The 25910-nt window shown below is 39.3% G+C and overlaps 1 protein-coding gene across 2 annotated transcripts in view; it reads left to right on the top strand.

Annotated features, from left to right (window-relative positions):
• LOC145981648 (pancreatic lipase-related protein 2-like) overlaps positions 1-25910 on the top strand; it is a 96027-nt gene that overhangs the window by 63135 nt on the left and 6982 nt on the right. For both annotated transcript variants that reach the window (XM_083115044.1, XM_083115045.1), the window contains exons 9-11: positions 3185-3317; positions 9061-9178; positions 12573-12773. In XM_083115044.1, the coding sequence (XP_082971170.1) occupies positions 3185-3317; positions 9061-9178; positions 12573-12773 (452 nt within the window). The remainder of the gene's footprint in view (positions 1-3184; positions 3318-9060; positions 9179-12572; positions 12774-25910) is intronic.

Genomic DNA, 25910 nt, shown 5'->3' on the forward strand with positions numbered 1-25910 from the left:
AGAAACAAACAGAGATAACAAGAAAAATTGAGAGATGATGAAAGAACAGAGGAGAAATAGACAAAGTAAGGTGGAGAAAGAGGGTAAGAGATGAAAGAAAGAAACGGAATCGTAACAGCTGAGTATTGTAGCACATTCTATCATATCAAGTGGCAACAGAGGCGTGTTCCACTTACAGTATTGCATTGTTTTCTTGAGAGCGAAAAAATAAAGGAAGAAATTTCCGTCTTACTGAGAATAAAAACATCTCATTCGTCTTTAAATAGTGTTCTGTTTCCGCGTTAAGGAGGTTTCCGCCTTAAGCAGGTCATTTTCAGGTATAAAATCGGTCCGTTCTGGGGACTTTTTTTCCGTATTTAAAGGTTTCCTTCTTATAGAGGTTCCGGGATATGCAGTTTTTACTGTAATAACCCACTTCGTACAGGCCAGGGTCTACCTACCGATCATCCAACCAGTTATGGGATGACGTGTGGTCAGCACGACGAACCTCCAGTCATCATAGGTTTTCTTTGCCCAGATTAAACTACTCGTTTGTAGCTCCCCAATTTCCTCACGATGGTGGGTGGCCAACCATACACAGGCCAAAATCTCCAGAAGAGTTGTTATGCTTCCCCCAGGAGACTCGAACCTGCATGTATCCCATAGCCGGAGCCCAAAACTTGCACCTTAGCCCAAACAGCCACAGTGTAGGAGAGACTACTGTGTATAGTGACATCAAATTCTACATTTCATCATCATCCTTCGCCATTTCCTGCCTCTGGCTGAGTCGGCATTTTTTCCTGGTCTTCCACCACTCCTCTCTTTCCACGGTGTTCCAATCTTGTTCTCTTCTCCTAACACTCTCTATCTACTCTTTCCACCAACACCTTGGTCTCCCCTTGACCTTATTGCCACTCCTTGTGCAATGTAAGCTCTTACTGGTAGTCTTTCTGCATCCTTCCTCTTCATGTGTCCGAACCATCTCATGTGTGCCTGAAGCTTCACCAACCCCACTGTCTGTTGGATCTCCTTATTCCTTATTCTATCCCTTCTAGTCTTCCCCAAAACACTCCTTAAAATTTCATCTCCACTGCTTGCATTTTTCTTTTCTCTCTATCATTGTAATTTATCAACATGAATTTGTATTCTTACAAAACATAGTGTATGAATAAAATCGAGTGTAATACATCTCAAACAGGGACTTCATCCACTGCTGTGCCATCTCATTTCCCTTCCCATTCTTCTAGCCTACGTGACACCCCCTTGGATATTTTTCTTGACAGAAGCTGGGATATCAACGGAAAAACACCCAGTTCCTTGACTTCAGTGTTGTACTTGGAAAAGGCTTTCCTTGGGTGTAGCAATGGTACGCAAAGACCTCTAGAAGGCTGGGGAAAAGTCCAGACTCAAAAAAAAGTGCTTTGTATGAAAAACCAATCAGGAAAAATATTGGTTGGTTGAGTTTGGTTTTAAGTCTAATTGGGACTGGCCCTACAGTTTAAAGTGGGATCCGAACCACTATGTGCCTACACCAGAATCAGGAAAAAGAATTTTTTTTAAAAAAAGGTAGTGTGCGTACGAGCCAGGGAAGGTACAGTGAGAACCACCTGTGAGCAATGTTAAAGCTCGGCTGGACCCTTGGCCGATGCCAGGGCAGCTTTTTTCGAATTTCCATCTCCTTGCGAAAAATCGTTACGATATTACACATTTTAAAAATTGAAGACTAGAAGGGATAGAATAAGGAATGAAGAGATCTGACAGACAGTGGGTGTGGTGAAGCTTCAGGACAAGATAGATCAGGCAGAGATGAGATGGTTCAGACACATGCAGAGGATGGATGCAGAAAGACTACCAGTAGAGCTTACATTGCACAAGGAATGGGAATAAGGCCAAGGGGGAGACCAAGATGTCGGTGGAAAGAGCACATAGCAGAGCGTTACCGGTCATACCCAGAAAACCTATCCTCAGCATTACCCAACTCCCAAGAGCAGTATAAAAGGGGTTAACAACCTGCCTCAAGAGGAGAAGCCAACGAGAACACCAAGGATCGAGATCGGGGCGACAGTGCCAGGCATGGAGAATCGACTACAGGGCTGCCCAGAAGCCGTGGGGCCCAAGCCTCCTCAGGCCAGCCAGCGGGACCAGCGTCCAGCCGACTGTTCCAGCATCCAGGCGATCCCGATATAAGTACCTGCCCCTTTCTGCTGCTAATCCTTTCACCCCTAACTTCTCTCTTTTATTATGGAGTGCTCACTAAATAAAACTCAGTCAAATAGATATTCAATTTGTGTTACGTTAATTACTTGCTCTACCTCTGATTCGTCGCCCTTTGGTCAACGTGTCCTATCCTCAAATACAGAGGGTGAGGTTTTAAAGACCCCAATTGTATCTCCAGGTACCAGCCCTGGGACCAAACCTGAGCTCATAACGGAAGAGTGTTAGGAGAAGAGAACAAGATTGAAACACCGTGGAAAGAGAGGAGTGGGGGAAGACCAGGAAAAAATGGAGAGGCTTGACTTCTATGCCGACCCAGCCAGAGGCAGGATGATGATGATGATGACATCTGCTTAGAATTCCTTCTAGCACATTCATGTGAATCTTCATGTAGTTTGCTTTCACTGTTGTCTAGATATCAATATTTTCATGGCTGCATAAGTCTATTAAACTATTGTTTCCTCCTATCCTCAGCACTATTGGTAATATCTAGACAACAGCAAAAGCAAACCATACGAAGATTCACGTGACTGTTCTAGATGGATTTCTAAGCAGACATAATTTTTCAAATTTTGGAATATCATAACAATATTTTGCAAGGAGATGAAATTTCGAAAAAAAAGTTGCCATGACATCAGCCAAACATCCAGCTGAGCCTTAACGTTAGCTTACCGGAGGTGAGGGGTGGCTGTCACCAACATGAGGTGAGGCCCAAATTGATATGAGGTATAAGATGTCAATAGGAAAATTGGTTAACGGAATGAATATAGCTTACACAGAGAGAATCCAGAAGTTGGTTTGGTAGCCATAATAGAACATTGAAACCAAGTTTGGTCCCTGTTAAAACCAAATTATCATTAACTTTTCAATAAGCTAATATCAATCCTCTGTTGGACAGTAACATATTCTAATAGGCAATTCTGTTTTAATTTAAAACCTAATTTATTACTGATTCAAACTTTTATACTAATATTGTATTTATCTTTGAAAGGGGGAATGCATTGATTGTGGAGCAAATAATCAGCACTGCATTCAAATGGGTTTCCATGCAGACAAACTCTGGAAGAAAAATACTTCCTATAAGAGTTTTTTTTTGGAAACAGGATTGTCATCACCATTTTGCTGTAAGTTTTATGAAAAAAATTCAATTTGGAGACTTTTCTAATATTTGTCCTATGTTAGCAAAAATTACTTTCATTAACTGAAATGGTATTATTTAGTGATTCCAACAATTTTATTGTATTGCACCTTCAAATATAACAAAGCACAGTAAATATATTATTCAGTTTAATAGCCACTGAATTGCATTTTTCATCAATTTATTCATCTTTTTAAAAGGGTTTTAAAATTTTATATATATATATATATATATATATAGAGAGAGAGAGAGAGAGAGAGAGAGAGAGAGAGAGAGAGAGAGAGAGAGAGATATGGGGGACAAAATAATACGAACACCTGTGAAAAAGTAAGCCACATTTCACACCGACAGTACAGCAGCACCACCTGGCACTGAAGTATGCTACCTAGTGGCCGTGAAGGGGAAGGTATTAGTCTGTCAACAGCAGTCATTGGTGGTGCATTCGTCTATCGTACGCTCTCAAGAGACGCTGCAATGTCAGACCTGACAGAGTTCCAAACAGGCATGATTATTGGAGCATGTTCAGCTGGAGCCATGGTGACGGAAACTGCAAACCTTGAGGGGTGAGCAAGGAACACAGTATCAGCCGTTAGGACAGCATACACAACACAAGGTAAGATGGCATCTTCAAAGCACAACAGTGGACGAAAGACAAAGCTTGCTGCTTGGGATAGGAGGGTGTTGAAGCCCATAGTAGCCCAAAAGCACAAGCAATCGTTATCTGAGATAACATCTGAAATGAACAGGCATCTCCAGGACCCCATTTCAACCAAAACTGTCAAAAGGGAACTCCATGCTGCAAACATTCATGGCAGAGTGGCAATTCATAAGCCGTTGGTGAAATCACGTAATGCTGTCAAGCGACACCAATGGTGCAGAGCTCACAGAAGTTGGTCCCCACAGCAGTGGCAACAAGTCATCTGGTCTGATGAATCAACATTCACGTTATTTCAGACCACCGGGCACGTTTATGTGTGGAGAATGCTCCGAGATTAGGTTCATCCTGACTGCCTCTTGCCGACTGTGAAGCATGGAGGTGGGTCCATTATGGTATGGGGAGCAATATCTTGGCAGGGGGGCACTTGTTTTTCTGCATGGGAAGATCAATGCCAATCACTATCGGAGCATTCTGGGGGATCATCTCCATCCTTTTGTCCAGACTTTACTTCCTGGGGAGTGGCCGCTTTTTCAAGATGACAACGCTCCTATCCACACTGCTGGGTCAGTCCAAACATGGTTCGAAGAACATGACGATGAAGTAGGACATCTTGAATGGCCCCCACAGCCTCCTGTCTTGAACATTATAGAACATTTGTGGGGGATATTTGGAGTCCAAACTGCATGCTCGAAGTCCACCTCCAGCCACACTTTTGGAATTGGAGACTGCTCTGGAGAAAGAATGGCTCCATATTCCCTTAAACATTGTGCATGACCTCTATGCGTCCATCCCACGTCACATACAAAGTGTACTTCAGTCACAGGATGGTTCAACCCCATATTAATAAAGACTTTCTCTAATTTCACAGGTGTTCTGTATATCCTACATGCATCTATAAATTGTCTGTAAGTGAATGTAAAATTCTATCCTTTTTGTTATAATTTATCTTATTAGGTACTCTGGTTTTGTAAAACTAAATATCTAAATATGCAGTTTCCTTTACAAACCAAGATAAACCAATTGTAGTCATCAGTTACATATACTAAGGGTGAATAATTACCGTATTTACTCATGTATAATGTGCACTTTTTCCAAAATTTTTGCCCCCAAAAACTGTGGTGCGTATTATGCATGGAATATTTCGGACAACCAACATGAAGCCGTACAGGGTCATTCCATGATTTTGTGACACTTGCATTGATTTTTTTATGTTTATGGAACCCTATCATGTTATATATCATTGTAAAGCTTGAATTCTGTGGTTTCTGAATATGGCAACAATATTCTATTCAAGATGGCGACGCTAATGCGTAATGCGGTTGAAATAAGCTCATCACAAAATTTGATTTAACTTGATTTATTTGATTTTACTGAAGAAAAACAGTGTACATGCCCAATACAGTAGTTTGTGATGACATTTGACATATACACAATATTACAATTAAAAGAAAAATTAAAATGTGTACTACATGACAAAATATAGGGAGAAGACAATTTCGTTAAAATAAAGAAAAATACAAATTTAAAAAGTACAATATAATCACATATGTTAAAGAAACACGTTAAAAGTAAAATTACACATGTTATTATAATAATAAAAGTTACTAGGCTCCAGTGGAATATGACCGTATTGGGATATAAGAAAATTAAAATACCTATTATGTCTAAAATAAGAAGTGTTTTGGAATACATAATGATGTGTCTTTGGTGTAATTTTAGATAATAAATATGGTACATCAAGTTTTCCATTCATTAATTTGGAAATGTAATTGAAATCGTTAATATTTCTTCTGATTCTTATAGTACTTTGGATGAAAGAAAAGATAAGGAAAAAGAAAATAATAATTAAAATGTATTACTTGCCAAATAATATGATATATATGGAGTGTGTAAATACCTTAATGGAAGAAATCATGTGATGCTAACTGCTAGTTTGAGGGTCCTGAATGTACCTCCTATGAATGTTACTTTAGTCATGGAAAAAGTATATCTTTTGAAGTTTTTCTTAGAAAAAAGTAAAGAGGAAATGAGCAAAACCATGTATAAAAGTTTAACCCCCCATTTTTTTACTTTGTAAACCAAGAAAAGCAGTGCCATTCTGGTGGAATTCAAGCATGCACTTCCCGTCACATGGGATGCATATCAGCAATATTTGCTGAGCGAGAAATAATAGAAAATAACTTCCTAAGCCTGCAAATCCATAAGGTAATTTTGATCTTGCTTTCTACTATTACAGAATAAATAAGGTGGTTAGAGTGAAAGCTTCTGTGATGATATACACAGAGGAAGAGGGCAAGATGGCATGGGTTTGTGACTCATTGTTTACACAAGAGGATATTCTCGTCTTGGTCCACATAGCAACAGCTGACTCATTGCATAGCTATAATGTCATTCACTGATGATCGGCATAGCAACAGCTTTAAGATCTACAACTAAGAAAGCCAATTATTGAACCTGGATTGTACTGTGCATTATATATGAGATATAATTATTTGTCACTTTTCCCCATCAAAAACTAGGTGCGCATTATACGCGCGTAAATACGGTAATTTATGTTCTTCCAGGAACATTTGTAAACTTATATAAACTGATTAATTAGTACATATCGACCCATCCCTATTTCGCACACATGAATTTATTAATTTCTTCTTGTAGAAGCTGGGCAGGAAATGTCGTAACAATTGACATGCCTTCGTTTTCTGCCACTTTTCTGTAGTAGAAACAATAAGGATGAATGATGATTATACTAGATTGATTGGAGAAGCCACACAATACAAAACCCAACAGAGGATTCACATGCCATGATCTCATTGCATACTTCTTTGTAGCTGAGTTTTTGGATGCTTTAAATTTCTATATACCTATGTTTCGGAGAAAAGTCCCAGGTTCGATCCCTGACCGGTTCAAATCCGGGAACTTTTCTAACGTTGGAAGCGGCCCCGGCGCCTACCCAGCATCAAATAACATGGGTACCTGGGGGAAACCCTGGGTGGTAAAGGTGGTCAGGGGCATGATGCTCATCACATCACCCCCACTCACGACCGGATCAAGAAAGTGTGGGGCATTACCCCCCCACCCCTATACGCCTTCATGGCATGGTACTATGCACAGGGGAGCACTTTACCTTTTTTTTTACCTATGTTTCGGAGACTTATTTCATTGTCATCCTCAGGAGTCCCATTCTACATTTTGGTCTGTCGTTATTGCATACTCATACATATTATGTTTTGTTCTTACACAGTAATTTTTGGACTTATTATTAGTACCCACAAGGGTAGGGTATTTGAATGATTATGAGCGAGTGAAAGTGATTCCATGCAGGACTCTAGCATGTAAACTTAGGCAGCTTTCAGACTGGTATGACAGGTGACAGGGATTTTATGCCAACGTGGAAAGCAACAACCAACATGCCCCCCCCCCCCCTCCAGTACATAATAAAATATTCACTGCGCATGCGCAACTAGTAGAGCTGTGCGATATTTTGATATATGAAGGGTACTAGGAAAGCTTTGCAATACGGCTTACATTTTCACAATCTTTCAAAGTATCTTCCACCACACTCTATGCACTTCTTCATTCTTGGTTGTGCAGAATGGCATGAATTGCAAGTGCAGGAATATTCAAACACTCCTCTATTTGGCGATGGGTCACACAGATGTCTACCCCCAGCATCTTCCTGACTGCAGCGATGGTCTCCTTGGTAACAGACGAGGCTGGGCATCCCTCCCTTGGAGAATCTTCCATGCTGAAATTTCCTTTTCTGAACTCCCGATACCACCTGAATATAGTAGTACGATGAGGACAATCATCTCCTAGCATAGATGCCATTTCTTCCAAGCACTGATCAACACTTAAACCACGTTCAAAGTTGTACCGCAAAATTTCACGGTATTCTGCCTTTGACCAGGTCGACATCTTGCCTACCTCTTATTGCCACAGCTGTGGGAACTAGCAGCCAGAGCTCGTTCTGCCATCTACGGTGCAGGTTAGAACCTGTTTCAACATGTGTGAACTTGTGGCAACATGTAACCATTCGTTGCGTCACATTGCAAAACTTTCCTAGCGCCCTTTGTCTCGATATTGAGTCAATATTTTTAAAATATCAAAGTGTCGATATTGTAAAAATATTGACATCGATGTTGATATTTCATATGTCGATATTCAATACGTCGATATCAACATTATCCACATATGGTGGTGTTGCATTCCTTATGTACAAGTTAAATCAAACATAAGGATGTTAAGACAACAAGTAATGCGCTCACCACTTGGGTTAAGACAACAAGTAATGCGCTCACCACTTGGGGACAGATCTTGGGGTGAGAATGATGAGAGATTGCCTCTGATTAACATGGAAAGCAAATACGTGCAACAACCAATAAAAAAACTTGCTTCTTATCCTTGTGCGCCCAAGAATAGGGATGGTATGGTATCAATACAATACGAGACAATACTTGGCAAGACTCAGGCTCAAGTTGTAAATGAATGTCACATTCTTGGACTCACCTCGATATACAGCACATACACAGCACAAAATATTTTGTAATAACATTTTTCTGTTTGATGCATAGTTTCGACGCTACAAACAGGGACAGCTCCAGAAGAGGGCAGGGACGAAACTTCAAATTGACAGATATAGATGTATCAGTACCGTCACGATTGTCGATATCGGTATTGTCTGGATCATCGATATCAGTATTTTTGGTAGCATCAATATTGATATTTTCGGTATCGTTGAGATGTCAATATTTTCGATATTCGATAAATCGACTAAATATCGATATTCAATCGATATCACACACCCCTACCAACTAGCAGTCCAAGGTGACACAATACACCCTACCGAGAAAAATTGTCCAGTCCGAGTGACACGTGCAGCTGGTCATGTCACTTTGGTATGAAATGTTGCATTTATTTCTGAAGGCCTGAAATCTGTCTTACTTCTGTATTCTTAACTGCTACCTCACACTCCATATGTGTGATAGGTCTGTTTAGAGGATTTACTTACATAACCTGAGATATTTTTATAACTATAATTTAATGCAGTGCACATCTTCAATTATCTCCACAGTGTATCATTATGGGCTGGAGATTGAAGTTGGAAAAGATCTAAAGAACCCAACCCTTGGCAAGCTCGAAATTGTGCTGTTTGGTTCCATCCAGGAAACAAAATTGAAGATTCTGGACACGTAAGTTATGACATCATAAAATACATATATAACAACACAGTTTTGTTTGTGGCAGTATAATCCTAAAGCTCATTTTAATAACAGCATAAGAGGAGTAACAGACATGCTTGTCTGGTGCATGTTTCTTTATATCAATATCTCTCCAAAGTGAATTGTATTGTATTTTCCAGTTTGAGCTTTATGTGATAACTAGACCCTGGACTATTATGTAACATCAAAGTACAAAAAATATATATGCATAAATATGTAACGTTGGAAGCAGCCTCGGCACCCACCCAGCGTCGAATGACATGGGTACCTGGGGGGGGGGGGTAAAGGTGGTCAGGAGCGTGATGCTGATCACATCACCCCCACTTACGACCGGATCAAGAAAGTGTGGGGCGTTACCCCCACACCCCCTATACGCCTTCATGGCGTAGTGCTAAGCACAGGGGAACACTTCACCTTTTTTTTAATATAAATATGTAACAATAATTGCTAAAATTTGTACTTAAGGATGTATTATCAAAAGGATATGTAGCTAAATATGTAGTATCAAACCTAACACACCTATTCAATGCTGTCTCCCAATCAAATCGAATGTCTAATGCAAGTCAGCAGCAATAAACTGGAGGCTCTAACATCAGAGTATTGTTTACGTTTGAGCTACTCCTTCTACTACAAGCAGCGCAGTATTGTTGAACACTTGCAGCTTTCAAATTCGGTGAAGTTGTCAAATTTCCGACTGCATTGAGGCAAAGAGAGCTCTTGGTAAATTTCGAAACAAATTGAAAAAAAAAGCACATACAGAAACAACAATCAAATTAAAATACATGACTACTTTTGTACTTTTCGTATTGTGTAGAGGTGTAGAGAAAAGTAGCTTTCTTGTCCACCGATGCCAAGTTTCTAGGTGCTTTGCGAAAACCTAAAAGCGAAACAAAAATATGTAACCACAAAAGGGGAAAGGGAGAAACTCGAGCACTTTCTACTTGGCAGTCAATTTTAGGTGACCCTTAAGCATCTCATTAATTAGAAAATATGACATCACATGAGCTAGAAATTTTCATCATCATGTTTCAGAGATCGAAAATAGGGAAAAGGATCAAGAGGAAAAAATTACCGAAATTTGTTGTTTTATGTAAATTAGCGAATATGTAAAATATGTAATATCCTGGAAAATATGTAAAAATATGTAACATAAAACTTATCCAAAATCATGTGTTATGTAATTAGTTGGCATTTTCCTGTTGAAGGTACTATGTATCTAAAAAGGAATAGAATATGTAATTACATACAAATCCGGGCTCTAGTGATAACAAATGTTTGTTCTCTCTCTCTCTCACTCACTCACTTACTTCTCACTCATTCTTTTCTGCATTTTCTTTTAAATTTGTACTCAGAGCTTACACATTAATGTTATTTAATTGTTATTGTCTACTAAGAAATGCTTTCCTTGGATTGTTAGAAACAGATATTGTAGACTGATCTTGGATTTCCACAGGCATTTAATTCCACAGACAGCAGTGGATAGAGAAAGATTTCAAGTGGAAATTTGATGTTCATATCTCTAGTGTGATTTGCTGCTGAAGCTGTGGGGACCAACAGAACTGATAATCTGTTTTAGAAATAAGCACTTTCTCTTCATTCAGTAGCCTTTCAAAACTTTAAAGGTAGTTAAAAGATTAAAACTATTTCAAGTTAGAAAACTGAGGTTGAAACTTACACTGTAACAGATGATCTATCAAAGACAATTTCTTTGCATGGTTTTTCTGTAATACAGTGGAAATTTGAAAGTGGGACCTCAACTTGCACATTTAAAATGACGTAACTAGTCTTACCATAAATTCTGTTACAAAGTTAATAATGAACTACAGGCACAGTGAGCAAGCTAATGTATTAATATTTGGATGTTACAAAGGTACAGGTCTTGCTAACACAGAACACCAATCACTGTTCAAAATGGCCACCTCTGGCCTTCACACACGCCCGAAGTCTCTGAAGCCAGTCATTGATCGCAGCAAGCACGGTCTTGAGAAAGTCTGCCACTGCCTTCACAAGAGAATGCTTGAGACTCGCAAGGTTTGGATGCCTCTTCCTACAAAACAAAACAAAACCTGTAGTTCAATGGGCTGAGGTCGGGGCTGCTGGAAGGCTAATCATCCGGAGCAATGAAATCAGGCACATTCCTCGAAGCCACTCCTGTGTGGTCTTTGCCTTGTGGGCTGGTGCTGAGTCCTGCTGGAATCTCCACGGCTCATTTTTGAACATTGTGCGGGTCAACGATTTCACAAGCGGCTCCAACACTGTCGCTTGGTACACTTTTGCAGATGTTTTCACACCATATTCACAGAAGTGGAGTTCAGTTGTGTCATCGTACAAAACCCCCCACCAAACCATCACTGAAGTGGGATGATGGCCTCTGAGGATCCGTGGCGTGTTTTCACGAGCTTCCTGGGATGTCGAGGCATAAACACGGTCGTTTTGTCGATTGGAAAACTCTTCAATCGTGAAGATTTTTTAGTCTGTGAAAAGGATGCTCATGTGGCCACCATTTGTGTAACGCTGAAGGAGTCTCTTTGTTTTCTGCTCCAACTGGACCTTAAGCTGTGGAGTGAGAAAGTGACCAGTACTTCGCCGATAAGCGCAGAGTCCTAGGTCACTTCGGAGCACAAGCGACATCGACATTTTTGAAATGTTCAGCTCCCTAGTCATCACTGCTTGTTTCCTGACAGGATTTCATCGAATCTGCATCACCACTGCTTGCAAGAGATTTTGGCTCCTCATGCTGCGAGGTCTACCTTTCCTGGGGTGGTCCTCAATTGTCCCTGTGTCATAGTATCTGTTGATGGTCCGATGCATGAACATCCTGCTGATATTCAGCTTTTTGAGGGTGTTGAAAATGTCCGATGGTGATTTGCCAACTTTGTGCAGTGTGATTACTGTCAAACGGTTCTCGTATACACCTAACTCCTTTCGAATCGCAGTGAAATTCACCTTTCCGCTACCACAGCCACACACACAATGATACTGGTTGTTGTTTGATCCAGCATTGCGGGGTTACCTTGCCAACTAGTGTTGCCATCCCTGTCTAAACATTGTAACATAATTTATGATAGGACTAGATATACAGCAGTTACATGGGAATTTCTGCATAAATGGCTCTCGATTTTGGGGCTCTTGATTGATTGATTAATTGGTTTTGTGCACTTTATGCATGGTAAGGCTAATCAGGGACTGGACCTACAGTTTAAAGTTGCACCGAACCACTATTTGCCTCCACCAGGTATCGAACCTGGGACCCCTTGATTACAAGGTGACTATGCTACTACTGCACCATAGGGAAGAAAGGTCCTTTGGGACTCTTCAAATACCTTCCAACACTAACATGTTTTTTGTTTTATTATTCTTCCAGGTCTGCAAGAGAATTCCGCAAAGGAAAGAAAGTGCCATTCCTTGGGACAAGCACCAGCAATGTAGGGGAGATAACAGGCATAGAGCTTAAATGGAAATGCTACAGATGCAGTCTCCGAAGGATCTTTTTCTCAAAGTCATCACGATCAGAGCTGCATGTTGCTAGAATCCACATTGCTTCAATTACTCAAGAACAACAATTGTAAGTAAAAAAAAAAAAAGATGAAGCTGTACAATGTACAATCATGTTCAAAAAATCTGTCGCATGGATTTTTTCTAAGTCCAACGTCTTACGAAATTATGTTGGTAGCTCTGAAACAAGGAAGTATTGTGAAATACACGATCCGCCAATCAGAGTGAAGTTCGATTCCGAGGAGCAGGAGGCGTGACTCATGGTCTTGTCCACAGAAAGTTCAACCAATGCAGGCATTTTCAAACAAGAGATAACGTCCCCATTGGTTAAATATTGTTTCAATAACGCGAATCAGCAGAAAGATTGCGCAAAAGTTTACTTTGTTGCTTTAATTGCCTTTAATCGTTTCAAATTAGTATTAAATTGTCCCAATTATAGTTCACAAACTTAATATATGTATTCATGTATGTGTTTGACAATCATACATCACTCATTAGAACAATTTTCACATTGTTTTCACTACGTGAGCTGACGTTTCATTTACATTTACGATAAAATAGTCGTTTGGATGCAATAACAGTTTTCATTCATTGATTTAGAGATGCATTTTTATTTGTTGAGTTAATGATTAAGTTAATTCGTTATTTTTCGCGAAAAGAAGGAACCACAGCTGAAAGAAAATACACAAAAGGCATTATTGGGGTCAAGAGTTCGTTTAACATCACTTTTTGCACACGTAGGCTGATCACGACTCGGGATACATTTAAATTGGAATGTGAAACATTATGCGACCTGACTGGAACTTGGAAAACACACACACTGGTTACAAGACGTCGATACATTACACTATGATCTGGCGAACGCTTATAATAATGAGGGGTTGTGTGAGAGGGAGAGGGGTGATGGAAAGTAGGGTATTGAATTTTATATTTATACACATACAAGCGTAAGAAAAGATTTATTTTGATGCATGTGTGTGCGGGGTGGGGGGGTGGGGGAGAAAGAGAGGAACAGAAATATATTGGGAGAGAGAGGACGAAGAGGTGATTATTTTAGTTGTAGAAAATGTTTTATTTCACATTCAGTAATAGAAACAGCCAATAAAGACTATCTTATGAATACCATATTTAATGTAAATTTATTCTAGAAATGGGGGCGGGGAGCTGTTTGTTTAAGTTCAGTGCAGGATAAGAAGGGGTTCTGGGTCGTAGACCCGGTGAAGACACACAGTGGTTCGTATCTCACTTTAAACTGTAGGTCCAGGCCCAATTTGTCTATCTGTGCATAAAATAGACATGGACTTAGAATTCAGTACGAAAATAACGTAGATTTAGTATTTTGGATTTTAGATGCGTTTAGACCAGTAAATTACCAATCTGATAATAAGAAACCTGTCCTCATCTTTTCATTTTGAAAGAGAGAAAGAGAGTTAATTGTATAATCTTTCGCTGTTAATTTCAAAGACGACTAATTCAAATAGTAACAATAAGGAAGGAATAAAGCTTACGAAAAGTTTTTGCCACCGTGGGGATTTGAACCTACGACCATTAGAGTGACAACCCAGTGCGATAACCACTACCCCACGAGTTCGTTTCTTCATACAGCATGATTATAAGGAAAGGCCAATTCGTTCAATGTGAATTAGAAATATAATCTCCACCCGCTTCTTTATAAACAATGCACCCGAACGCTCTTTTCTAGCAAATTAAAGAAAGGTGGTATAAATGTCACAAAACATTTAAGTAAAATCTACTATATTTATACTTCGAAGTCGTTTTGCATGGACTGCTGGAAAAGAATCGATCTGCCAATCAGAGTGGCGTTCGTTTCGGAAAAGGAAGAGGCGTGACTCACAATCGTCTCCACAGGTGGAAGAACAAATAGGTTTTTACCAAATGTTGGCATAACATTGCTATTGAATAAATATTGTTTCACTATCGCTAATCAGCAGAAAGATGGGATAAAGGTCTATATTTTTGCTTTAATGATGTCGCAAATATTACTAATAACATCGGTTACGATGAGTATTTAATAAACTATATCTATTATATCAAATGAAATAGTTTTAACGTTGTTTTCACTATGTGAAATGGTATTGTGTTTATTTATTGACAGAGAATATCAAATTACGTCAAATAGATTTTCACTAAATTATTTACAAATCTTTTTCTTGCATGATTATTAAATTAGCGTCGCCAAGTTTGACACCAAAGGTATAATTGCAACGGAAATAAATGGAAAGTATTGATGAAAAAGCGTCGATATTTTACTACCACAATTTGCACGAAATCCAATATTAGTGATACATTGTATTAAATCCAGTCGCCGTGATGGAGTGGTTAGCGCATCGCACTGCACCCCCAGGAGTCCCGGATTCGAATTCCGGTCTTGGCACGGATGTTTGTGAGTATCGTTCATCAATCTCATCATATCATCACTCATACCCATCTTCGCAAATTTGCCAAAAGTGGCACAAAAAGAGGAATAAAATAAAGCAAATCAATCATTGTATTATGGATTCCACAGGATTACCTCTTATTGAATTTTTACACCGGAATACAGATAGACAAAGCAGAGCTTTCGTCCTTTACGAAATTAATTGCAGACATTCTTCCGCAATAAATATTATTAACATCACCTCTTCTTGCGCATATACACAGAAAATCAAACACACACAAAATATAAAATTCATTAAAAGTAGTCTTGAGCAAAAAACATTATTAGGATTAATTCTTTTTACACTAATTCACAGAAATACAGGCATGCCCAAAGCAAGGTTTCATCTATTTCAAAACTCATTGAAGCTAGTCTTGCGCATTAAACATTATCAGGGGATTAATTCTTGTTAGCTACATTCTTTCACAGATATACAGGTTTGCGCAAAGCAAGGTTTCCATCTATTTCAAAACTCATTGAAGATATTCTTGCGCAATAAACATTATTATGATCATTTCTTACTGTACTTTGCACAAGAAATTCTAACGTGCGATAAAGCACGTTCCGCTTCGTTGTGAAAATTCACGAAGCCTAATCGTACACAACACAATTCATGATGCTTACTTGTTGTTGCAATTGTTAAATAGATATACAAACGTGGCAGTGGATAGCTTTCTTCTTTTCGTAGCTCTTAGAAGGAATTAATTTTGAACGAACATTATTATGCCTACTTCTTATTCAAATTACGAGAATAAATGTTTACGTGCACAAAATATAGTTTTCCAAAATAGCTTGTCTTGCGAATTATTTGAGTTTTTGATAATGACCCAAAGTTGTTTACTTCATATTTATCCATGGCTCTAAAGAATGTGGCCAGTATCTGCCTTCTGGTCATTGTTTTTATTTAAAATAGGTCTTATGAGAAAAACTATCAAATGCGTATCTATTATAAGTCTTATGTACTCTTACGGCGGGCGCTATACAGGGGAAGAGGGAAGGAGGGAGCGGGGAATAAGCAGCTGACCAACCAGACAACAGCGTTGGCGCCGAGAGGGGAGAAGGTGCTGCCACACCTCGTTTTGCAGCCTGCTGCGTTTCTTATAGCTCTGGACTGATCGCTTCACCGCCCCCCACTTCCCTTGCCAGCATGTAGAGCGCCCGCCGTAAGACTGGACAAGAGCTATGGTTTGAAGTTCTATGAAGATATTTCCCGGCACAGTAAAAATAACATAGCCTATATTCCTTTAGATAAATGCATTTGAAACGGAATAATCATCAATTGTGTTAATTTATTTTTGAAAATTCAACAAGATTTGTGCTAGTGACATTAATTTACTCTTAAAGTTGAACCAGGTGTTAGTAAATTTCGAAAATGATTAAGATAAATATGAACTGAGTACAAACTATTCCTCCCTTGAAAATTGTGGTTATAACAATTTACAACGAATTCTTTTAGACGATTAAATCTTATTTTCAAGGGGACTTTATCTACGTTTTAGCTATTAATTCCGTGTTATGTAATAAGATTAATTTGATGTACTTGTATGTGATATCAAAGTCTGTGCATCATGACCTTTGAATTATTGGCGGAAACTTGGCGCATAACTCACCAATAGATACATATTTTCCAGGTTATCTAGGAAATTGTTTTCCCTGTCTCCTTGCTTTCAACGCCCATGACTGAGTATAACATTGTAGATAAACACTTTTTTTATTGACAGGCGAGTAATAAATGTAGGTGAGTGGAAGACTAATTAGCGGCATAAAATTCACGTTTAAATAATAAAGCCATAATAAGTTGAACTACATAATCTTTTATTACATAAATAGTCCTTGTTTAAAAATAAATTGAAATAAATGAAAATGATATTGTGCTATTGATTTGTTTTCTTATCTTGAAAATAATACAAGATGATACTAGAAATTTAATGGCCGCACCAATTTCCTTCATTTGCTTCGACTTCGTCCATTCGTCTTCTGATCGAGCGGATACAGGCTTCAAGGTATCGTCTACTTTCCACAACTTCTAGCCATGTACTCTCAATTAAGCTCCAGAGTTGCTGTTGGTTACGAATTCGTCTTTCATTTAGAGTGTTGTTCATTACCCTCTGCACCTCTGCCCATACGTTTTCAATTGGGTTGAAATCAGGGCTCTTGGGCACCCAGGGTGTAAATTCAATGTCTGCGTTTGCGTCAGCGAATTTCTGTACGCGAGTCGCGACATGGATGGAGCACATATCCTGTAGGTAAAAGAAAAGTAGATTTGAAGAAAACACAAAAATACACAATACAGCATGTGTGTTTACTATTAAATTATAGATTTGCTTTTTGTAATAATAGCCAATAATAAACGTGATGTGATGTATTGTAAAATTCCATGACACTTCAGTATTGAACTACTACTCCAACAGTCTACATGTGCTAAAGTAAAGTCCTCCCCTGACGACTGAGCTACTGCGGCTCACCTGCATGTGGTACAGCTGCAATGTGCATTAGAGGGTTTGGTATTATCGCAATAGAAACAATGATCTCGACGACGAAAATTCACAAATAAGAATAAGTTTTGGGGTTTGTTAATTTGGTGTTTTAAATCCATTTTATGCACAGTAAGGTTAATCGGGACTAGACCTACAGTTTAAAGTATGATCCGAGCCACTATGTGCCTCCTCCTGGCATTAAACCCGATACTCCTTGATTACAAGACCACGACGTCACCACTGCGCCATCGGGGAGGCCCTAAATAAGAATGAGTCGCAAGGTATCAGTACTACCTAATCTGGCATGCAATCTCGAATAAACTCATTATACTCTACGTAACCATTACATCCAATGATAAAATTTTGTAAAAAATAAAGACATTGGGAGAGTAAATGTTAAATGTTAGCTATGTTGCATAGTCCATATTTCAAATGTGATATATCTTAGGAATTTATCTGTTGCATTTGATAGTTAATTATCTGTTGTATTTGATAGTTATGGGGTACTGCATGTAACAAAGACTGAAAATAGAATAAAATAGGACGACTTCATTGGATAGCTGCTAAGAGAAAGTTTTCTCTGTACACACTGAATTTACAAAGAATCTGAGATGACGCGGCACTTCATTCTGTATTTTTACTCTACATCTTGTGTTGTTTTAAGGGATGGAATTCTGGTGATTCGAAGCAGATGATATCTGCTTAGTGGTGTGTTTATTTCAATGAGTGATCACACAGTAGAAAAATTACAGAATAAAAATAGTAATGGACAATATTGACCTACTATTATTTTTGCCATTAGGTGTAGGCTTAGATATAGCTGCAATACTACCATAACATTGGTGGTCACATCTAATACTCAACAGCATCTCGCTGACCATCATGGCTGAGTGATTGACACATCGCGCTACGATGCCAAGGGTCCTAGGTTCGATACCCGATGGAGGCACATTGCACAGTTCGGATCCCACTTTAAGCTGTAGGTCAAGTCCCGATTAGCCTTACTGTGCATAAAGTAGACTTAAAACACCAACTCAATCAATCAATCATGATGTGAAAACCACATATATGTGGTATATGTGTATAACATTATTTAATGAAGATAGACCACTATTATTGAACGTTACAGATGAAAGCCATTGATACTAATCTGCAAGGGAAGCCACATTACTTGTTTGTACTTACCTGTTGTTGTCATAACAAGCAAAGGAAGAATAAAGCAAGTCATTGGCACATTTTCGTGTTTGAAGTAGTGGCTAAAGCATACATGCATTTTCCCTTCATTTTCAACATCACATCCCCTAAATTTCATTCCGCACCCCCTCAGCACCCCTAGATTGTTAATCCTGGCGCTGCCGCTGCCTGTAAGATAACTTGCAGACTTCTAGTCAGACATTCCGTGCCTCGGTTCTGCACGTTTCCCTGTAGTGAGTGTTACACCATTTGATTTCAAAAGGATATATTGAAATGTTACACCACTATGAAACCTACCAACTAAATAATAATTTACCTCGAATTAAAAGACTAATGATCATGCTACCTTCTCACGGTCAAAATACCGCAGCCATTCAACAAACGTCATTGGGCAGGTCATACTTCTTACTCTTGCTTTCTGATTCGGCTTTTCTCTGGGTGTCAGTGGGCGTTTAACTTTATATTGGGATTTCTGACTCAGCAGATATAAGCAGGTAGTATACGTTATTTGTGTTGGAGGCACGATCTTTCCAGCAAAGGTGCTAGTTTTGTGTTCTGTCTTGGTCAGCGTTATGTAAACATAAATCATTTTGATCGTTGTGACTAACACAAAATATTAAGCTAAAATAAAATAATGAAGCTACAAAAAATGCATTACTTCACTTGAACTACTTAGTTCATTCAAATGAATAGGTCCATTTAATTATTTCTGAAAAAAGCACTTTATACGAGACAGTAATTTCATGTGTTTTTTATACCCACAGGTATATGTATATGTGACGTTTTAGTAATGAGGCATCTGCGCATGCGCAAGTGTGTCCAGGTAGCACGTGTCCGCTATCTAATCACCTTCACTTTCTTCCCCCCAGGTGGAATGCTGTGATGAACAATGGAGCTGCCATTAAGGGACGTGTCCAAGGAAGAACAGCGGGGTGTCATTCGGTTTCTTCATGCCGAAGGAGTACATCCAGCGGACATTCATAAGAGAATGAAAGTTGTGTATGAAAAATGTGTATCGGACAAAACAGTGAGAAAATGGTGTAGGCGTTTTCGTGGTGGACGAAACACATTGAAGGACGATGCTCGGCCGGGACAGTTGAAAAATCGCATCCCTGATTGGACAGTGGCTGCCATTGACAACCTTATTCAAGAAGACAGACGAATATCCCTGGCAGCCATTAGCGAACAAGTGAATGTGTCATTGGGTAGTGTGCATGACATTGTGAGGCACAGACTGGGTTACAGGAAAGTGTGCGCACAATGGGTGCCAAAGTGTTTGTCAGAGGAACAAAAAAATGTGCAGAATGGGAATGTCATTGGCTCATTTGATGCGATACAGGAATGAAGGTGAGGACTTTATCAGCAAAATCATTGTTGTAGATGAATCCATCTGCCCGTATTACCAGCCAGAATCAAGGAGGGACAGTATGGAATGGAGGCATACAGGATCACCAAAACCAAAGAAACGCAAGTCACAACCTAAAGTCGGCAAACTTATGATGACCGTATTTTTCGATGACCAATGGCCACTGCTAGTGGAGTTCCTTCCGGAGGGACACACAATTAACGCAAACACGTACTGTAAAACACTGCATCATCTACGGACATCAATCAAGAATAAGCATCGAGGAAAACTCAGCAAAGGCATCATTTTACTCCAGGACAATGCTCGTTCCCATACAGCCAGACAGACACAGGATATGTTGCAATCATTCCATTGGGAAGTGCTAGACCACTCTGCCTACAGTCCTGACTTGAGTCCATGTGATTATCACATTTTCGGACCTATGAAGAAACACCTCAGAGGACGACGCTTTGCCTCGAGTCCTGAGCTACAGGAAGCTGTCAGGGAATGGTTTCATTCCCAGCACAAGGACTTCTTCTACCAAGGAATTCATAACCTTGTTTCAAAGTGGAACCAGTGTCTTACCTCATACGGTGAATATGTGTAGCCAACTACTGTAATAAAGTTTCTGCAAGGAAATGGACCTTTTCATTTGAATGCACCTAATACAATAACTATCGAATAGCTTGGCAGAACATGAAAAAAATATTTCCCTATTGATGCACAGAAACGTGAATCTGCTCTGTGAGAAATTGAACAAACATTCACTTTAATAACTATTTCCTTTCAAGTACTTGTATTATTAATCTAAAGTAAAATGCCATACCTGCTGAACTTTGAGTATACCCTCTGGATATAATATACGTGCTGATGGAATCAACATATCTTGTAGGATGGTTACATATTGTGCAGCATTCAGGTTTCCATCTATTTTCCACAATGCACCCCCTCCTCGGGAAGAAATCCATCCATATGCATGGACAGAGAAACGTCCACTTCGCGACCGATGTGCTACGAAATGTGGGTCGAATCTACTGTCCTTAGGGCGGTAAACACGTATTGGGCCGCTCGAAGAGTTCTGAAACACTTTTTCATCAGTAAATATTACTTCATGCCATGGATAAGTTCTATACAGAGAAATGAACGCGAGCCTATCAATTTTTTGATCCTCCGTCAAATGTTCCTTCACGGCTGCACGGTGAGAGACAATTCCTACCTCTTTCAATCGCCTACGAGCCGTGAGAGACTTACCAGGGAAACCAGTAGCAGCCACAAGTTCACTCGATGAGGAAAATGGCCTTCTCCTGGCATAGTCGCGCAGTGCCATGTCTTGTTGTGGAGTTGAAATTTTGGGTCGATCAGACCCTTCCTTGCGTTTGACCGTTCCTGTTTCCTGGTAATACCGCCACCATCTCTGGGCAGTGCGAGCATGAACACCATACCGCGATCCTGCAACAGCTGCAGACACCCCACCTTCCTCAATGAGTGCAATCACTTTGTTCTTTAAGTTCTCACCGGCCTGTTCCATGACTCTATTTCCGAATCTGGCGTACATGACCCTTTATATACGTTTCTGGTCTGTCGTCTGCTCGGCTGAAATTACTACTCAATCAAAAACAACGTTCATTTAGCAAGCACAACAGTTGAAATGCGAACGTTTCCGATGTTGTTTCAGAACAGACAGAACTCTTAATAGTCCCGATTAGTTCGCTACACTTCATAACACTCGTTGTAGTGCAGGTATATCGCGGGGCCAGGCTGGTGCAAGGAAATTACGTTGAATTGCAGTACTCAATTTCATAAGATTCAACAAATGCCTGTCGGCTGCTTAAAAACGTTCATTTGATAAGTTAGCACACGCCATGTGACCATACACCACATGGTGTACCGCTCTAGAACGTAGTGCAAATATAAAGAAAGGTGGTATGAAAGTCACAAAACATTAATTAATTATAATAATTAAAGCAAAATGTACTATATTTACGTCGAAATCGTTTTACATGGAGAGGCTACAGCTTCGAAATTGAGTTTGTGGTTGTGACTGTAATTGTAGGATACCTCATATGTATTGAAAGTCAAGGCTCTAGTGTGCACTAGATTGGTTCATTTGTGGTGACATGCTCAGGAATTTATAAAGAGGTAAGTGGATATAAAAGGGCGTTAGTGCTTCTTTACTTTTTAAACAGTGAACTCATATTTTAATATCAGCTGGGTTACGAAGGGTTACGGATTTCCCCTACATCTCTCTGTCCATCTCATTATCTCACTTAGGAACGAATTAGTATTGCAGCAGTCATACTGAAAAAAATCACACGTGACAATGACAAAAAATTAGATTTACCGAAGGAATAGTTTTAATATTTTATAACCCAAGGCGCGACAGCCCTTGAAGGGCTTATCTCGATCTCCCGACTGCCAATTTCCCTCCCACAATCCTACCTAGAGGTGTGGACATCTTCAACTGGTAACGAGGTGACGTGGATCAGCACATCGAACCCTCAGCCATTATAGAAGATATCTGAAACCGGGTTACACCAGTCACTCGTAGCTCCCCAATTTCCTCATGATGGTGGGTTGCCACCGGTCCTATACACAGGCCGAGAAGCCAGGCGGACTCGAACCCATGCTGTCCCTCAGTCGGAGTTCAACGCACAGCACCTTAGACTGCACCGCCATGAAGGACAGTTTTCATATTTTGTTTCTTATAAATGTCGACAATACATTAATTCTATTACGCACCAAAAAATAGTGGAACAAATAGCCGGTTCTGCAAGAGATTTGATCTTCAATCAACTAGGCCGTTATTTTTAACAATTTCAAACTTTCTCACTCAAAAAGCTTCGCTGAACGTTTGTCGTAAGAGTCGTTAGCAATCTGGTAAATCGTATTAACATATCTGCTGTCTATCGCAAATTTATTTTACAACCTGGAGTAGATTATGAGGTCTGCAATTTAGAACTAGACTTTTGTGGTAAGTACTTCTCTCTGTAAATCAATCAAGGTCTACATATCTCATATTTTGTAAAAGCTAAGTGTCATTGTTGCATATTACAAACGATTTCTCATTCCACCGTTAGTTCCAGATTTCGAAACGTGTATTTGCATTCTGGTGACCGGCGTGAAATGTGTTTCCCACATTTTGCAAGGTCACGTGAACCCTTGTCAGTTATATTGGATGCCTGTGAAAATGTTACTTCATACGTCATGGCGCTGTGGTGGATTTCTTCCCTTCCCCTTTTACCTTGAACGGTAGTAACCTTGACTGGGCAGGACGAAACAATCACATAAATCGCATGAAATATGTATTATTTCGAGCTCCTAGGTTTTGGAAAGTGAATTAACGAAAAAGTATGTAACATAAATTCATAATGGTTGGCTTCTTTGAGTATTATTTCATGTCACTTTTTTACTTACTCCTCTGAAACTTTTGTCTACTGTTTTCAGTAGATGAGCCACGTCACAACCTCAATTTTTGATTGATTGATTGATTTGGTGTTTTAAGTCCAGTTTATGCACAGTAAGGATAACCGGGACTGGACCTACAGTTTAAAGTGGGATCCGAACCACTTGTGACTCCACCGTGTATTGAACATGGGGCCCCTTGATTACAAGGCCTCAACTTTCGAAGCTGTAACCTCTCCATGTAAAACGACTTCGAAGTATAAATATAGTAGAATTTACTTAAATGTTTTGTGACATTTATACCACCTTTCTTTAATTTGCTAGAAAAGAGCGTTCGGGTGCATTGTTTATAAAGAAGCGGGTGGAGATTATATTTCTAATTCACATTGAACGAATTGGCCTTTCCTTATAATCATGCTGTATGAAGAAACGAACTCGTGGGGTAGTGGTTATCGCACTGGGTTGTCACTCTAATGGTCGTAGGTTCAAATCCCCACGGTGGCAAAAACTTTTCGTAAGCTTTATTCCTTCCTTATTGTTACTATTTGAATTAGTCGTCTTTGAAATTAACAGCGAAAGATTATACAATTAACTCTCTTTCTCTCTTTCAAAATGAAAAGATGAGGACAGGTTTCTTATTATCAGATTGGTAATTTACTGGTCTAAACGCATCTAAAATCCAAAATACTAAATCTACGTTATTTTCCTACTGAATTCTAAGTCCATGTCTATTTTATGCACAGATAGACAAATCGGGCCTGGGCCTACAGTTTAAAGTGAGATACGAACCACTGTGTGTCTTCACCGGGTCTACGACCCAGAACCCCTTCTTATCCTGCACTGAACTTAAACAAACAGCTCCCCGCCCCCATTTCTAGAATAAATTTACATTAAATATGGTATTCATAAGATAGTCATTATTGGCTGTTTCTATTACTGAATGTGAAATAAAACATTTTCTACAACTAAAATAATCACCTCTTCGTCCTCTCTCTCCCAATATATTTCTGTTCCTCTCTTTCTCCCCCCCCCCCCCCACCCCGCACACACATGCATCAAAATAAATCTTTTCTTACGCTTGTATGTGTATAAATATAAAATTCAATACCCTACTTTCCATCACCCCTCTCCCTCTCACACAACCCCTCATTATTATAAGCGTTCGCCAGATCATAGTGTAATGTATCGACGTCTTGTAACCAGTGTGTGTGTTTTCCAAGTTCCAGTCAGGTCGCATAATGTTTCACATTCCAATTTAAATGTATCCCGAGTCGTGATCAGCCTACGTGTGCAAAAAGTGATGTTAAACGAACTCTTGACCCCAATAATGCATTTTGTGTATTTTCTTTCAGCTGTGGTTCCTCCTTTTCGCGAAAAATAACGAATTAACTTAATCATTAACTCAACAAATAAAAATGCATCTCTAAATCAATGAAAGACAACTGTTATTGCATCCAAACGACTATTTTATCGTAAATGTAAATGAAACGTCAGCTCACGTAGTGAAAACAATGTGAAAATTGTTCTAATGTGTGATGTATGATTGTCAAACACATACATGAATACATATATTAAGTTTGTGAACTATAATTGGGACAATTTAATACTAATTTGAAACGATTAAAGGCAATTAAAGCAACAAAGTAAACTTTTGCGCAATCTTTCTGCTGATTCGCGTTATTGAAACAATATTTAACCAATGGGGACGTTATCTCTTGTTTGAAAATGCCTGCATTGGTTGAACTTTCTGTGGACAAGACCGTGAGTCACGCCTCCTGCTCCTCGGAATCGAACTTCACTCTGATTGGCGGATCGTGTATTTCACAATACTTCCTTGTTTCAGAGCTACCAACATAATTTCGTAAGACGTTGGACTTAGAAAAAATCCATGCGACAGATTTTTTGAACATGACTGTACCATGCCACACATGGAATTAAGAGCTAGTGAGCTAAGGAAAAATATTTTGAAGATCCCCGTATCTTCTTTTGTCAAGTTGATTTATCCCATTTAATGATGAAAGTCCAGAAAACCAATAACCAGAATCACTGACACTAATGCACAAACATTCACTGTTTAATTTGATTTGATTTGGTTATTTCACTTCACATTTCTGGTGTTTTTGGTTAATTATATGAGGATGAGTCATGAAATTGATGAAAGGACACTTACAGAGAATGACCATGTCCAGAACACGATTCGAACCTGGCACCTCTGGCATCATAGCATGCTGTGCTAACCACTCAGCCTCTGGGACATTTGAAGATCATCATTAGAGCCCGGAAGTTTGGCAAAATGCCTCTTTTTATTTGCTGCATATATTGATAAAATTTTAACGGATATACGTTTTTTAT

Source organism: Lepisma saccharinum, chromosome 29 (genome assembly GCF_977018435.1).
Source record: "Lepisma saccharinum chromosome 29, izLepSacc3.1, whole genome shotgun sequence".
NCBI classification, from domain to species: Eukaryota; Metazoa; Arthropoda; class Insecta; order Zygentoma; family Lepismatidae; genus Lepisma; species Lepisma saccharinum.